Raw genomic sequence first — 17722 nt, 5'->3', positions numbered from 1 at the left:
GTGTGTGTGTGTGTGTGTGTGTGTGTGTGTGTGTGTGTGTGTGTGTGTGTGCCTGTGTCTCGGTGTGTAGTTATCAGAGCAGAGATCCTAAACTCTCTTATCACCCATCTCAAACTGCCAGGGAGGCGTTGCTCTTCTAAACTCCCCGTCATAACTGTTAAATCCGGCTGAATATCACACACTTTTGGATATTTCAGATATTTATTTGCAACTATGAAGCACCTCCCTAATCACCCACACAGCCACACACACACACACACACACACCCACACACACAAACACGTTCCAGTCCACTCACTTCGCCCTGGAGTGATGATCCAATGCCAAATATCTTTTCTCTAAATGGAGATGGGTTCCTGGATGCCTGCCAAATAATTTCCATCTCATAATCTTTGGTGGCAAAGAAGGAACACAAACACATATTTACCTACAGTTCACAGCTTGTGACCATGATTCACATGAAGCAATGTTCCGGAGTGTTCACACAAAACCGAGTAACTGTGCGCATGCATGTGTGCATTATGTGCAATGCATATAAGAAGTACTACGCAGGAGATCTCTGCTAACAATATGGCGCGCTCTCATTTCCGTTGAACACAAGACAGGAGGCATTAGAGCCAGATCCTCATTGTGTGTAAAAAATGAGGGGAAAAAGGGCAACATCGAGTCAACGAGATGACAGACTGAGCAACTGAATTTGACGTTATCGCTACGAGGGACAAATAGATTGAGGCCTGTTTTTTAACCTGTGGTTGGGTAACATGGCCTGGGGCCAGACGGCAGTAAATTAGTAGGTGTTGGCAAATGTCACTGTGCCACTGGAATATAAGTCGGACATCTTATGAAAACCGCACCCCTCTCTGAAACCTGCTCACCCGTCTAACCCGAGGCTCACCTGTGTGTGAGAAAAAAACCAGGGGCAAGAAGGAACTGAACATGGAATGCTTGAAGAGAGAGAAAAAACTCTGTGGACACAAACACACCGAGATGGAAACACACTAATATGGCCTATCTTCTTGACAGACGGTGTGTAATTCTCTCTGTATAAACTCCTCTGTGAGAGGAACATGCTTGATAGGTAAGGGAGCCTAGCAGACGCACTGTCAAACATGTCATTGTTGAGAAGGCGTGATGATAGCAGTGAAACCCAGCTGTCTAACATGATACCACACATACTTTATTTCTCTTTCTTGGTCTCTCTCTCTGTCTTGCACACACACAAATACACTCTATTCGCCCAATGACAGTCCTGCTACTACTGCCTTATCAAGTGTGAGTTAAGTCAGGCAGCCTTAGAGCACCCCCTATCAGTTTGATGAGGAGGGAGTCAGTCAGTCACTTCCACTGCTGCTGCCGCCGCTCCACAATGTGGACCAGATGGGAGACAGAGCTGAAGACAATGGGCCTCTTTCACTAATATTTCCAGTTGTGCAAAAGGTCGAGAAATACGTCCAAACGCCTGGCTACCAAGTACTTAATGAAGTTACAATGTTGTCAGAGGCGAGGAATTCATCTGCACCTTCCTTTTTTTTTCCCAAGTACAAATATTAAAATGTTGGCCATACACTTGGATAAGAGTTTCATTGTAATTTTATTCATGATAGATACATGATACAGACAATGTGACGCCCTTGTGAGTTTTTTTTACAGCTCTGGCCAGGTAAAACCAGATAGGTAAGTAAAGGTGTGTGTACACAAGGGTTCCTTTAATGTCCACTGCCTTCAATGCCCTTCAAATTCCCACTAATCCCTAATTATTGTGTCTGTCTCCGTGTGTTCTCACAAATGCACGATGAGTCTTTTTGTTGCTTTCATTGTTCCCCGAGGTAAAGGCGAAGGCAAATTAAAATCTCCAACATGGTTTGGCAAGTTCTACTCTGCCCACAGTTGAACATAACGACGGAGGAAAAAATGCAATTTTACTGGATGGGAAACATTTGTTTTTATTTAATGAAGTGAATTTGATGAGATTCTTGTATGCGGCGTAACTATTTTCCACTCAGGCTCGAGTCCTGACCTTACACAACATTTCAGTACCAGCTGCACACTGTGTTCTGCTGCTAAAGGCAGAGTTAAGGCCAGGGGCACTCATATGACACTCGGCCATACTGTATAAGTTCAGACCTGTCTCCCTTTCTTTGTTTTCACCCTTCCATTTACTGAGCTCAAAACACTTGCACGCACAGATACACACACACACACACACACACACACAAATGTGTAAACCCCAAAAGGAAAGTGGGGTAAGATTCACGCTGTCATCAAAAATAAATGACACCAGCGACGTTTGCAGATGGTTGCAATCAAAAATTAAAACAACAAGCAGGCCTCGCTTAGCCTATCCCTTTTTCTCGGCTGCAAAAGCCAAGGATTGCTGCAACAGTTTGTGTTGTGTAAGGCCAGGCCTGTGTGTTTGATTATCTTATCACCATTTAATCTGTAGCAGTCTCATTTCTTATCATAAATCTTAGATTATTAGTGTGAAAGTGAGCAAAATACGGCTCTGCAGCTGCCCGTGCCGGTGTCTCTAAATCGCTGCAAATGATGAAGCTATGAGCTATGAGGCATGACATCTGAGGACATAAATCAAATTTGGCTAACAAATTTAAAGAGATATGCTAATAATAATTCTTAAATTAATAATTAAAAAGAAAAGTGGAGGAGATTTATGGCATTGCAAAATTGAGAAAATGTGTCCAATGGTACTGACATATAGAAGAAGAAAAAATCTGAGAACAAGCTGCAATGGCCTCACAGTAAATCATGCGTCGTTTACCAATCATCTCCTGTGAGATTATCATCCAGTTACCACAATGTATGTGTGTGAATATTTACTGTGGTGTTGCAGTGCTTACGGTGGGTTTCTCCCCCCCAGTGTTTGACAGCCATATGGTGCGAATAAAGATGAAAACATTAACTGTCTCACAATTAGCATGCCAATTCTGCGAGTAAACAGTTATCACGAGGCGTTGCCATGGCTGGATCCAGAAAACAATTCGCTCTAATAATTCTGATATTAGGGGGAAAAAAATACACAGACCTGGGTACTAAACACCCGTTTTAATGCATGAGTAATTCAGAAGGATATTCCTATCATAGGTGTGTTTGTCATTGATGTGACTCCAAGCTGAATCATTGACTAAAGGAGCCTAGAAAAAAGCCTGCAGGGGATGTTTGCCTTAATAAAACAAAGGATGAGCTGCACACTGAAGGTCAAACTTAACTAAGACAACACTGAAACAACACGTGTGTAATTCATGCAGTTTGTGTTTGTGGTTATGCATTTTGAGCGTGCATTTTTAGCAGCATGTGTGTCCATGTGTGTGTGTGCCTGGCACATTCTAGTACATTGTGTGCATTCATTGCACTTCTTGTACGTCCTTTGTAACATCTGGCCTGGCTAGTAGATCTCCAGAACACAGTCTTCCACTAGAAGCCTGTCCAGAAATATGCTGATATTCAGGTTCTCTGTACTTCCACGTAGAGTGTGACCTATACGCTCCTGGCTGCAGGGCACGAGGCTGTGTTTAGTTTCACTGAATAACGTCTGATCTGACATGTGGTTGATGTACGCTTAGCACCCTGCAGAAACAATTTATCATTACTTTTGTGAGATGACACCTTGGGCTTGGTCTTGACAGCTGACGCTGAAATGTTGTACGACCACTGGGCCAACCTATTGGCCAGGTTATGTTCAAAATATTAAGCATATAAGCAGTAATTGTTTCTCAGGCTCTCACGAAGCTCTCCATATATGTTGACTTAATCAAATTCTAGTTTGATTTTCCCCCAGCGCTCCTCCGACCTGAGGTGTGATCCCAGACCCGCCCAGCTAATGGGAACAGCCCACAGCGACATCCAGCCTCCAGCCATTTAACGATAGGTGCATTAAATCCATCACAGCCGCAAATGTGGTGTCATTATTAAGATATGTGCCAATGGTAAACATGGCTTAGGTGTTTTATGCAAACACACATGGATCTGTGCACACACTATGCACATTGTTCTTTGAGAAAAACTGCATGGAAATAATGAGGGAACGTCTTTTTTTGTTTTTTTTGTTTTTTGCTGTTCAAAGTCCAGTTTGGGCATTTGATCTGCATGATAGCATCAAACAAGGACACAAACGACAACAAATACCCGCAGGGCCTTCCTTCATCTTGCACCCGGGCCTCTTAGATTGTTGAAAGCGCAGTACAGCGAGCAGGAGACAGTGTGTACCGAGGAAGAAAACAGGTAGGGCCAGATTCAGGCCCAGGTGGCCTAGATGTCTCAGCATCCTCCACTCGCTCTCCTTGACCTCCGCTGAACATCTACCCTTGTCAGAATTTGCAAATGTCTCAACTTAAGTTGTTGTTTGATACTTGAAAGTCTCTGCATCATCACAACCAGCAGTGATTAAAAGAATTTCCCACAAAAAAAAAGAAGATGCACCCTGGAGACATGTGAACGCAACTTCAGCTCGGACAAGGAAATTAAGGCATTTAATCTAATTATCTGTCTAATTATGCAAGTATCTACATTCAGCAGATTAGGTCCAGTTGGAAGAATTTGCTGAGTGCACAGCAGGTGAACTAATTTGCACACACAAAAAAAAAATTATATTTCAAAGAAAGTGACCCACGACTGGATGGAAGTCAAATATTTAACAGCTTAATCCAAATTTGCACCAGTTCCCTAAAGATAAATGGAAATGTGCTAAACGTTGCAATCACTTGTCATAATTAATGCAGATAAATGTTGATCAGACACACACAGGCCTGAGGTGAAACTGCACAGTTAGATATTGGGATCAACTCGGTCTCCACCTTAATGAACTGACAGGCAGGGACTGTGACAGCAGAGAGGATAAACTGTCCAAGCTGCATGAGTGTTTGTCATCTGCTTAAAATCAGCTGAGGATGCACCGTACTTCTTCAATTAGGAAGCCAAAAAACTGGTTACAGCAACCGTTTAGATTTCAGATTGCTCCATAGGTTTTTATAATTACCGTAATCTTTTTGTAAGTGAAACCTCAATAGGAGGAGACATGAAAGAGAGAGATGAGAATGGAGTAAATGATTAGTGTAAATGTTAAATGTGTCGGGTGGGACGGAATGCGTCTAACCCTTTTGAACACAAAACAGATTGGCCAGAGATTACATCATGAATTTCTGCAATGAATTACCCCAGATTAGGCCTCTATGAAATTAGATTTAGGCAAAGCACAGCGCTGGGAGATGAAGGTTAGATTGATATAATTGATTTGAAAATTGGATTAAGCGACTTTTTTTTTATCATACGCCCACAAAGAAAAAAAGAAAATAAAATCCTCGCTTCAGATTTAATCTGCGCAATTTTGGCTCTCAAAAACTTCAAACTCAGTAATGACCCTCCGTGTTGAAATATCGCATTAATAAAAGATTCCGATTTCCGTTGCCTTGTGTGTGTGTTGTGTTTTCTTTTTTAGGTTAATTTTTATTTATCTGCACAACTTCACAATTGTTGTGATGTTCTTCAAATGTTACCTTAATGTGCAGAAAGGCCTTTATGCGTCAAGACAAATAATGTTAAGTGTGTGTGTGTGTGTGTGTGTGTGTGTGTGTGTGTGAGATAGTAAAACAAATACATTTAAATTAAGATTAAGAAGTTCCCTACCTATGTTGCCAAGTCACAAACAAATAACTGTAGCCTATTAAATGAATGTAAAATAACTTGAACGCAACATGAATTTGAAATGTTTAACAAAGTACGTACACACACACACACACACACACACACACACACACACACACACACACACACACAGCCAACACACATGTTGCAATATGATAAAAGAATCCAAATTGTGTTGCGATGAAAGTTTGCATTACAGCTCGCACGTGTGTGCACATGCAGACACAAACACACACACACACACACACACACAAACATTCTCTCTCTCTCTCTCTCACACACACACACACACACTCTCTCTCACACACACACACACACACTTAGGCACACAGTCCCAATGTAGATGCCATAAGATCATCTCTCGTAAAGTCATTTAAAGCAAAAGGCGCATTTGAAATATCACTGAAATGTGTTGATGCATTTTAAAGGTGTAAAACAACTATTTTTAACCCCAAAAAATTACTTAAATTCAGTCTAATAAGTAAGTCAAAAAAACTGCATCTCGCATGGTAAATTTCCAGTTTGTAGTTGGCTGCTTTGTTCAAAGACTGTATACAATGCATGGATTTTTAGCCAAATAAGTACTTTTTATTTTGTCCTAAAACAGCAATTAATAATAATGACAAACTAATAATCATAGAAACCTGAGAAATGAGTCTTGTAGGAATGAAACTCACCCCGAACTGTCTCCCGGTGCGTCAACGATAAGTGCTGCGGGTTCACCTGCTTGCGGCGGGACATTGCCCCGGCATTTACTCTGGCATCGCCCGGTGAACGGCACTTGGAGTCGGCTTGGACCGTGGTGTCGGTCCTCTCTGGCTCGCAGGTGACCAACCTTTCCCTCTCCTAATCCCTGTACTATTCACAGTCTTCGGCTGCAACTTTGACGCGCGCTCGGACTCGAGAGGTGATGAGTCGGACCGGAGCGCAATAAGCATGGAAGACCAGTTTGTCCAAAATGTCCCGCAGCGACTTCGGAAGAAGCAACACCTGGATTGAGGAAGCCAAAGTGTAGTTTTTGGGAAGCAGTTGGCCGATGAGCTGATGTGAAGGCAGGTATGTCTGGCAATGACCTTCTGCAGATAAAACCCAAATCCTGGACTGCCCACCTCTGCAGAGACCGTGGTGACAGTCAGATGAAGTACAGAGCACTCCACTGGTGATGGCTCTTATTTGGCTCCTTTTCCCTTTTCTTAGTTTTAATGATATGATTATATCATTTGGGGGGGTCAAATGGCTCCTGTTTATTCTAGGATTCCCTACAGTCCTTCCATTTCAGCAGTGGTGCGCTAAAATGACCCTTTGGCACGGACTCCTCCTGCGCGTTTTGGCATCGGTGCGCGGAACGGCAACTCTTGGCTCTGGTGGCAGAAGCCTCGTTGATTGAGAGAGAGAGAGAGAGAGAGAGAGAGAAAGAGAGCAGGCGGGCAGACAAGACACCTCCTCCTCCTCCTCGTCCAACAAGCAGAGGTCCAATGTTTCCTAGTTCCCCCACAGTGTCGAGGCTACTTCTTATTGACTCCCAGGATGGAAGCATTTGTGTGTGTGCAGACTATATGCAGCCTGTGTTTTGGATGTGTGTGTGTGGGGGGGGTTTGACTCCGTAAGAGTGGGATGGGATTCAAGTTCATGTGCATCCGTGACGTTTTAGACACCACAGGCGCGTAAAAGGCGGCGGACAGCACAACGCGGACACTGGGGGCAACTAGCGGTGGCTCCACGGAGCTCAGCGCTGTGGGGGCTCCATGGAAAGAGAAATCCTCACTCATTAGTCGTTGGTCGTTTCAAAGGCACTGTCACACTCCCCTCCTCCATTCCTTATCTAATGGCTCCAATGGAATCTATAAGACCACGATGAAGAGTCTTATATTTTATGCCTTTTCCCTGTATGTTTACATCAGTTCTTTCATTGTTAAAACTTATTTTTCCACTCTTATAATGCCATCTGAAATACCAGAAGGAAACTGTTTCACAACAGCTGGAATATCAGGACCACCCACCCCTAATAGATCAGATTAAATAAACCATATCAGTCAATCTTGGTTCAAAAGGTCACCATTAATTAAGATAATTAATATTTTGGGCACTCCTAGCTGTGTAAATGATCTAATCACACGGCTGCACATGATCGATATACATCTAAAACACCTATTTCCTCACATTGGATCAGAGACTGGGGGAAACAGCAGGCTGGATCTTTGTTGTTAGGGTAATTTAAACATGTTGTGAGGCAACAGTACCCTCTGTTGGCACAGTCAGGGCACATTACAAACCTGTACAGGGGGGTGAAACATTAACACTGCTTTATGCTACTTTATTCTTATTTTTAGAATGAAGCCTCCTTAATTTGCCGTTTCACAGTTCACAATGTGAGAGAGTCCTTGCAGAGCAGATCAGGTTCACTCAGAGGCAATTAATGGCACTAATGGCCAATCAGTCCGCACATAATTCACTGTATGCATTTAGATCAGTGTATGCACAGATAAGTGCTTTGTACAGGCTACAGCTCAGCTAAGAACACATTCAAGGCCCCCCCCCCTCCCCCATTTTACCATACAATTCAAACCTGCTCTGTTCTATAATTTGGTTAAAATACGTCGTTAGATAACAGCATAGAGGCTAATAAGGCTATTTAAAGTTAACACTGTCCTCGTGGCTCGGCAGGGACTCGTGCGGCCATAGCAATGCATTTCAGAGTTGGCCATTAATAAAACATGGTGGGCAATTTTAAGAGCATTAGAAGTTTGATTGCTTCAAGGCAGGCCTAGGGGACTTTCAGGACAGTAATTATTTATATAAATGAAATGTCATCTCAGCTCTGGCTCAAGTAGACCTAACCTCAGCAGACTCCACGTGGAAACACTAGAGCACAACAACTATCTTTCCCAGATAGGCCCAGCATGATGGCAAGCATATTGCTTTGACTGGAGCATGTGAATTCTGTGTGTGAGTTGACATGAAATGTCTGCATCGGGCCAAGAGAGCAAGAGCAGTTGTGAACACATTGGATGCTGAAGGAAAAACATCATCCTGAGTTCACACACTCTCTTGCTGTCCCTGCTGGCTGGAGGCAGTTTCTTGATCCCTACCCATGGGTTTCTCAATAATGCATCAATGTCTCCATTATAGCTTGTATCCGCTGGCTCAGGGCAAAGGCAGTTTAAGCTGGGGTGCACACATGGGCCGCTGTAGCGCAAAACGCCTTGCTTGTGGACACAGGAAAGGTTTTAAGTCCAAAGTGTTGCCTCTAAGGAGACATGCGTCTTGTGTGGTAAGTGCCATCGTTGAATCGGAGATACCTGCACACACCGCAGGGCAAGACACACATACACAAGGGATGGGGAGACGCTGATGTGAAAGTTTTGTCCAAGTAACAAGAGACATGTTGACATTTGAGGCCTTTTTTTCCCCAAAGCATCCAGGCTTTAGGAGAATTCCTGACACTTACAGTATGATTTAATCTATTCAGTGGGCAATGGTACATGCATCTTAGCTGGTCATAATTCTGGGTCACAACCTTCGTCACATCCTTTTATCTTCCATTTTCCATGCCTCTCCCATCCGTTAACTCTCTAAAGAATACCAAAATGGCATTAATATCTTAAACTAGACCATCATGTATGAGGGGACACAACATAAGGGTCTTTTTAAGAAGGTAAAAAAGGATTAAGTGTTGAGGTTAAGTAGCATTTTCATGTGTTTAACCACAACAGGACTGTCATAAACAATGAAGGGTCCACTCCAGGACAGCTCATGGCAATATGAATATTGCTCAGGGATTTGCTTATAGTCAGTGCTTCATTATGCAATGTTTAATATTAATAAAGAAAGTACAAGTATATATTATTTATGAGCTGATTTATTGTGGTTGATGCGTGTGCGTGTGTGTGTGTGGACTTGAGTGACAGATTGAGATGCTCCCTTGCTACGGGCAATACAACTACAAGGCTTTTACTTTTCTACAGGACCCATCCTGACAATTTCTCCCCCAGTTGAGAGGATTTACTTAGACAAGTTAGACAAGTAAATGATTCAATGGTGGCTGTCCTCAGGAGTGAGAATGGGAGGGGAACGGAGAGGGCACAAGATGTTACTTGTCGTCTGCTCTTACACTGGAAAACATGAGCAAGGGCTTGTTCATGTTGAGAGAAGTGAGTGAAGGGATCATATTATAAATTGCAATGTTTTTATAAGATTATTGCACTGTATTGCCCCCTTGCTGTGCAAACAATGCAGGTTTTCTGCATTTCATAGCTACCAGCCTACATGCATATTAGGGGTTACAATGATTTTTGACTCGACATGTGGATAAAAGCATTATTCCTGTTTTTTATCATCTCAACGTTTAATTCATGGTCACAGTAACTCGTGGAACAATGTTTTGTGAAATTCCTTCCATGTTGAATTCTCAGTCCAATTCATCTGATTTTTTGGAATGGCACAAACGTGTATCTTATGATGTTAGACAAAACACATTTATTTGATTTATAAAGATTAAAACACATATACGTATAGTCTATAACCCTGAAAACTATTAAATAAGTATTCAAAAGCTCCAAAAACCTTTTCCTCTTTTAACAAAGAGCTTACATTAAATGGTTTCTCAAATGATAGTCTAAACTAATATCTAATCCCAGTCCATTTTATTTGAAATACTGATATGTTTCTATATATTTAAGGTGAGATGTGTATGATTTTTATGGCTATTTGAGTGCAATGCAGCCCTGAGGCCTGAACACAGACCAACATAGTCTTAGATAACATATTATCTTAAACTATTCATAGATTGTGTGCAAATGTTGTTCATGTTTTTGATTAGCACGTTAAAGCCTTGTTCAGAAAAATGCTTTTTATAGTCATGGTAGGGCTACTGATTCTTTAATTGAGTCTTCTGGTCGAATCTGGAACCACATGTGTCAAAAATCCATTGACAAATCCAAATCCAGTCCTTGCTGCCCAAATCCAAGTGCAATTCATTGTCCATTGTCTCCCTCTAGTGGATATTATTGGGAGTAACATACCGGTATTTTTTACCGGTATCATACTACTTTATCTTGTAGCACGAATAGTAATAAAGCGTTGAACAAATTAATCCAGCAAAGGAGAAGTAGACGTGGATGTAGAATAACCAGAGACAGTATTAGTAGTAGTAGAAGTAGTAGAAGTGGTGGTAGTACAAGAGGACCACTCACTTGATTTAACGTGTATCAGATGTAGCAGATGTCCTGCGTAATGACGTCTCGCAGTGACTAACGTACTCCGTAATGGCGGTGTCCTTTACAATGGGGACTGTTGTGGATCACTAGTTAGCCAATTTCTTGTGAATAACTGCCGGTTATTCACATATCTGTCTGTTTTGGGTAATTTGATCCGACGGCTACATGTTAAAGGTAAGAGTCGTCTTTCATCATAAACAGACGAACAATTATCGAGTTGAATTCTAGCTAACTAGTTTGGACTGGGCGCAGTCGCTAGTGCTCTATCCTTAGCGGTGTGCAGACCTCGAGCAAATCAAGTTTGCTAGCCGAGGCTGCTAGCGAAGAGTATGACTTTGTCGGCCTAACGCTAGCTGCCAGTTGTCTTTATTTCATAATTTAGCTTGTTTAGATTAGCGTGTCGGTGTATTTAACTGACCTTATCGTCGTGCCTTTTGGCCTAGCCATACACGGTCGATTTACGCCCACGCATAGGTGGTTATTGGCAACGTTAGCTAGCTAAGCCAATTTTTAGTTGTCGGTAGCTCGATATCATTGAAGGCTAGCAAGCAGCATTGTTGCGCTAATTCGGGAAAATTCTTCGTTGTTTTTGAAATGCATATTAATATATTAGCTAGCTATGTCACAAAATTAATGTTATATGTATGGGTATCGATAGCCTTAGTTAATAAATGAATGAATGGGTGCCATGATACACGTTATCGAAGTTATCTAACTTCAGGACTTTAAAAATGTTAGCAGCTAGCTAGCTTAGTAACGTTAACCTGTCAACAATTAACTTCCATTGTATACACTCCCTGTTAATTAAAAGTACAGACTTTTAAATCTTTATCAGTTTTTTCACAGGTTGCCAAAAAAGATTCAAGATCCAAAATGTCTGTCATTCCACAGTACACTGTAGTACTTCACAGCTCAGAAAAAATACAACATAGAGACCATTAAAAAAAAACGTAGAAACTTCGAGATATTATCTATACACAGGGGAATTAATAAATGCTTATATTGGTGTGCATAGCCTGTATAGTGATACATATTCAATATACCAAGTCTAAAAAAACTGAAAAATATAAATATCTAGATATATACAGTTGGGAGTCTAAATATCCATATTTAAAAAGGTGTAGTCAGAACGGATACGAAGGTGTATTCAAACAGTGTACATGTACACGAGTAGTAGTGCACTATGCCCTGTTTTCGGCAATACATTCTGAAAGAGATACCAAACTTTGTGTGTTTTTGTCTAACTAACAGTCTGCAAAATACACCTACACTGCTTGTTTTAAGCAGAGTTGCTAGTCTTGTCTTTAGCACAAATGGTTTTTAAATGTTAGTAACCGCCATCTTGTTTCATGCATTGTAACCTGGCAGTCCAGTGCAGCGGGTCCATCCACCGTTGCCTCTCCTCAGCCAATGAAGGAATTCAAGGAGAACTTTTCAGGCCAGCTAATTCTGGACCACATCAAGCCATGCTGGTACTGGGACAAGAAGGATTTAGCCCACACCCCCTCTCAGTCTGAAGGCCTGGACCCTGGCACAGAGGCCCGCTATCGGAGAGAAGGCGCCCGCTTCATTTTTGACGTGGGGACCAAACTTGGCCTGTATCCTTGATTTAATTTGAACACTGAAAAACCAATGCATATCTATCTTAAATGATAACCTAATGACCCTTGTTTCAGTTAGTCCCTTATGAAATTAACGTTTTTGAATAAAGTCCTGCTAAGCTGTGGCTTTTTCCTCCTCACTTTTACAGTAGTTGTATTAACATTTAGTTGTAAAGACATTGTGGAAGCAATAGTGAGTTATTGTATATTCAGATTTTAATGGCAGTCAGAGTTGATTTTACTTAGCTGCTCATGGACTTGCAAGTAACTGTCAATGGTATCCTTGACTGTTATCAGACACTACGACACACTGGCAACTGGCATCATATACTTCCACCGCTTCTACATGTTTCACTCCTTTAAGCAGTTCCCCAGATATGTAAGTTCAGTGAATGGTTACCCTTAGTGTTTCCTCTCCCTTTAAGTGGATTAAATGTGTGGGACTAATATGTGTGTGTGTGTGTGTGTGTTTTAACAGGTGACTGGTGCTTGCTGTCTTTTCCTGGCAGGCAAAGTGGAGGAAACCCCCAAAAAGTGTAAAGACATCATCAAAACAGCCCGCAGCCTACTGAATGATGTGCAGTTTGCCCAGTTTGGAGATGATCCGAAGGTGCAGACATGACACAGTTTGTACATAGTTTGATCCAAAAATGGCCAGAGTACAGAGCCTCGGAAATGTCAACTTATTAAATTGTGACATAATTCAGTGATGCACCTTCTTAAGTATGGTAGACGTGCTGTTAAATGCTTCCGGTCGTGTGTAAAAGGATGGAATTTTGCTGCCCTGGGTAGTGAGTTAGCCCTTATTCACCCAGCTTGTGCCTTTAGTGATCCTCACCAACAGGGTTAGTTAACACTCTGTGTTTGATTTGACAGGAAGAGGTGATGGTGTTGGAGAGGATTTTACTCCAGACCATCAAGTTCGACCTGCAGGTGGAGCACCCTTACATGTTCCTGCTGCGCTACGTCAAGCAACTCAAAGGTGAGACGGGAGAAGTGTGATCCACAGAGGGTGACGCTTTGTGGCTACAGATCTTTGGAAAGCTTATAGACCTTATTGTTCTCTTTTAAAGGGGAAAAGAATAAAGTGTGCAAGGTGCTACAGATGGCATGGACCTTTGTCAATGACAGGTGAGTAGGTGGCATGTAAACTGCCTTCATATCACAGATGACTTCCTCTGTAGTGCATAGGACACGCTGTGTAGTTAAAACTCTCACTTACTCGCCTAACCCGCCGCCTGGTTAATATGTGCATCATTGAATAGAAACGTCACAAAAACAGGCTTCATAGTCTGTTAAGTTATTTATATATATTTCCTAGTGGTTAAATACACATACGACATAACCGCAACGTCCCCGACTCCATTAGAGCCGCGGCCTTTTGTTGCTTTGTACTCGTTTGTACCTTTTTGTTCTTCTCTGTAACCGTATGGCCCGTGTCCCCGGCAGCCTGTGCACCATGCTGTCTCTGCAGTGGGAGCCAGAGATCATCGCGGTAGCCGTCATGTACCTGGCCGGCCGCCTCTGTAAGTTTGACATCCAGGAGTGGACCGCCAAGCAGTCGTCCCGCCGCTGGTGGGAGCAGTTTGTCCAGGACGTCCCAGTTGAGCTGCTCGAAGGTACGCGAAGCCTCAACGCTTCCGGGCTCTTCTAGGGGAAACTAGAGTAATCTTAGGGCTGTGCAGGTAATCAAAATGTTAAAGATCCTAACGATCACAATAACAGAAGAATTGAGAAAAACGATGATCACATTACGTTTTGCAAGTAAACTCTTACTTTTTCAAAAAAGAATCAAATGGGAAAAGTATTAAGGGAAATGTTTGTTCTTTGTTTTACTGGGATGTTTAGCTTTTTCACTGTTTTTAGAAGGTCAATAAATAAGAATCAACACCTTTCCAAAAGTCGACGAGTAATTGTGTTAAGTCATGTCAATATTGACCAAAACAATCATGTTTTTTTTTTATCTTCTCCATGATCGAGCAGCCCTCTTTCCTCTCCTTTCCGACTAGTCTGAACAAAACCTTGTCTTTGTCTTCCAGACATTTGCCACCAGATCCTGGATCTGTACTCCCAGGGTAACAAGCCCATCCCTCAGCAGATACAGGAGAAGGAGAGGGCAGCTGCTCCGCAGGTCCCCCTTCCTCCAGCCCCAATGGGACTACCACCGGCCCCCAACCCTCCTCCCCCACCACCAAAGAAGACTTCCCCTCAGGGAAGCAGCCCTGCACGCCAGCTCAAACGCTCACATGTGAGGATGTGCTTTGAGTGGCATTGTCCCCCGAGTTAGATTTTAATATTTGTTTATCTTTTCCAACTTGTGTATGTCTTTACCCTGATTCATAGATCAACACGCAACACAACCTACCTTAAAGTGGGAACTGAGCATTCATGTTTTTATGTATATTTTTTTTCTTCAGACATCTCCAAAAGATGAACCAAAGGCTCCAGGTAAGACCTCATGCAGGCAAAATCTGCTCATTTAAATATCTCATATATGTAATTTACATATCTTTTATTTATTAATGCACTAAAATACCTCCAGGAAGCATTTGCTAATTACTATGAGGCCAATTTAGATTAAAGTCTTTGCAAGATTACAGACATGTACTGTAGACTCTAAGTAGCCGGGGTTACTGTTTTCCTGGCAAGTTTGGAGGATTTTACATATATTCAAGCCTACAGCCAAATTCACTAATTTATTCGCTGAATAAAAAAAAATAAAAAAAGCCTTTCGCATTGTCATTGACTGGTCCGTTTAATTCACAGAACAAGTAATTCAAGTTGGAGCAAAGATTCCTAGACTGGAGAGCCCCATGCCCCCTCTGCCTACATCGCAGCCGCCCCCAGGTAAGAGTGCCCGTGTACTTGGTTTCTTCCAGGAAGCTGGAGTTAGAGTACAGGTACGTGCTGGCATCCTCTCAACACCCCGCTGTCTGTTGGTGTGTGCCATCAAATAGTCCCATAATGAGCAGCCAGGACCCCCTGCCTGAGACACCAGCTTAGAAAGCAACTCAGTCTTTAGTCCTCAGTCTGCTTACTTAACCAGCAGCTCGTCTGGACACGATACTCCTAACCTCTCCCAGACCAATCTGATTAGGGCCTGAGCCCCATAATGAGACCTCCTATGTGGCTGAAGCCTGGCAGTCTAGGTCTGACTGTGCGCTCACAGTCTGGGAATGGAGAGGTTATTAGATGTCATGGGGGGCACGAGGCACGAGTATCCTCGTGGTTTTTCTTTTACAGGAAAGATGGCAACTTTTTTTTTTTAACAAGTTTGTTTTCTCTTTGTCATTTCCTGTTGCTCACTAGAGCGCAAAGCCCCGGTTCCAGCCCCTCCCACGGAAGCCGAACCACTACCGGAAACGGCTCCTCCTCCGCCGCAAGCTCCGCCGCCACATCAGCCCCCGCCCCTGCCCCATCGCCCTCCTCCGCCGCCGCCCTCCAACTACATCATGTCCACCACCAGCTCCTACATGTCCGGGGAAGGCTACCAGAGCCTGCAGTCGATGATGAAGACGGAGGGTCCCTCCTACGCCCCGATGCCGCCCAGCTACGCACCCCCAATACCGCCATATCACCCCCACGTCTACCCGCCGCCTGCAGCACCACCTCCAGGCCCTCCTCCTAACAGCTACCCGCCCCCAAACTTGCCGCCAACGTATCCGCCACCGGGCTACAACAGCTACCCTCCGCCTCGCATGCCACCGGGCCACGTACCCCCTCCAGTTATAGGTCTGCCTGCTGGGTATCCCCCGCCCCCAGTGCCCCCAGGACAGTCACAGGTGCCCCTGCCCCCTCCGCCCGGCATGCCTATGAATCACGGTGGGTGGATGAGATGAGTGAAACAGTCCATTCCCCAGCTGGAGATGGAAACAACCAGGACCTTGTTAATCAGGACGCACAGACGGAGAGCTTGTTCTCCTCCGGTAGGACTTCTGTTGATGAGGTTCTTAATGAAGGCTTAACAGACTTGAAAATGAAAAAGTGAGTTCTGGACAGTATTATTATGAGAACCTGAACTGGCCCTGAAAGACTGCAGTCTCAGTGGCTTCAACATGTACAGGAGGGTACTTCTAGTTCCAGGCTCTCATAACAAACACTGTCCACTCGTTAACTGAACCAGGAAATATTCGCCCCCGGAAACTAGTTTTGTCACAGATGCTCATTCATTTGTTACGGTTTGACGAAATGTTCTGTTTTTAATTTACCTTTTTGAGTAGAACTAGATTGACTAATCTTTCTTTTTATTTTCTCATACCAGTGTTCTTTCCCCTGCACTCTGTTTTTCTTTTTGACATTCCCGCTGTTTAGCTGAGGAAAAAGAATAATGAAATCTTGATGGTTGTACCTGCAGTAGTCATAAATTTAAAAGGACTATCACACTTGATACGTGTTATTAAATAGTTCCTCCAAACGTGCTGTATATCCTTTTGTCATTTCTATTTTGTGAAACTACAGGTCAGGTTGCAAGATATTAATTTACTGCGCTGTCCCACGTACTCCGTTTTGTGTGAATGTGCATAGCAGACAGTATTACATGTAGATGGAACAGAAACCCCGTCCTCACACGGACCCTGTCTAACACTGGACAGACTAAGGTAGATTTGTACACATTTGTTCTTTTCATTTAGGCATATTGTTTTGAGAGTTTCAATCCACATGTGCCTTAGTCAGGCTTCTCTTTTCTGTATCCTGCACGCAGCTTTGGTTTTGTGTCCGAGTGGCATTTATGACAAAGACCTGCTTTTCTTACTTTGAACAAAGTAGTGCGTTTTTAATCTGTATAACTCTTGTGTTGTCCTCCCCTGTCAAAAACTCAAGACTTGTAGTTTTCACTACCACTAGTTTTACACTATGTTTTGGGATTCATTATCAATAACACTCATTTATCTAGAATTACACATAATACTTGAGTGAAAAAAGCAGAAATTTTGAATTGACTAATAAAGATCAGAAGAACGTACAGATGAGTTTAGTTTTAGTCACTCAGGAATGAAAGTGATCAGTGATCAACCCATATTTCAGATATAGAAATTTTTTAAAGGGGTCCAATTTGACCCGAGGACAACAGGAGGGATGAGGTGACATACTGTAGATTTCTAAGGGCCTGTCCCATTTCTCCCTCCTTAAAACTTCCACTTGGTTTTGAGTGCCCTTGACGAGGGGGGGTGGGGTGAAGATCTTTCCCTGTGAAACCGGAACCACCACTGTATGCAAATTAGCGTCACAAACCTGCTCAACCACCAATAT

The 17722-nt window shown here is 42.9% G+C and overlaps 2 protein-coding genes across 3 annotated transcripts in view; one reads left to right on the top strand and one right to left on the bottom strand.

Annotated features, from left to right (window-relative positions):
- bcl11bb (BAF chromatin remodeling complex subunit BCL11B b) overlaps window positions 1-7180 on the bottom strand; it is a 29127-nt gene extending 21947 nt beyond the window's left edge. The window contains exons 1-2 of one of the 2 annotated variants that reach the window (XM_034900332.1): window positions 6765-7179; window positions 6333-6645 (exon numbers count right to left, since the gene is read on the bottom strand). In XM_034900332.1, the coding sequence (XP_034756223.1) occupies window positions 6333-6396 (64 nt within the window). In that variant the 5' untranslated portion in view covers window positions 6397-6645; window positions 6765-7179. Of the gene's footprint in view, window positions 1-6332 lie in introns of both variants that reach the window. The other variant, XM_034900334.1, reaches the window with a different exon arrangement.
- Window positions 7181-10848: 3668 nt separating this feature from the next.
- ccnk (cyclin K) lies at window positions 10849-17228 on the top strand. The gene is made up of 11 exons (XM_034899474.1): window positions 10849-11045; window positions 12240-12469; window positions 12770-12851; window positions 12951-13082; window positions 13349-13454; window positions 13546-13603; window positions 13922-14091; window positions 14512-14720; window positions 14890-14920; window positions 15239-15319; window positions 15782-17228. Exons 1-11 carry the CDS (start codon window positions 11037-11039, stop codon window positions 16309-16311), a joined length of 1638 nt encoding a protein of 545 aa, XP_034755365.1. The 5' UTR covers window positions 10849-11036; the 3' UTR covers window positions 16312-17228.
- The last annotated feature ends 494 nt before the right edge of the window (window positions 17229-17722 follow it).

The sequence above is a fragment of the Etheostoma cragini genome, chromosome 18 (genome assembly GCF_013103735.1).
Source record: "Etheostoma cragini isolate CJK2018 chromosome 18, CSU_Ecrag_1.0, whole genome shotgun sequence".
NCBI classification, from domain to species: Eukaryota; Metazoa; Chordata; class Actinopteri; order Perciformes; family Percidae; genus Etheostoma; species Etheostoma cragini.
This window is presented reverse-complemented; position numbering and strand designations above follow the sequence as displayed.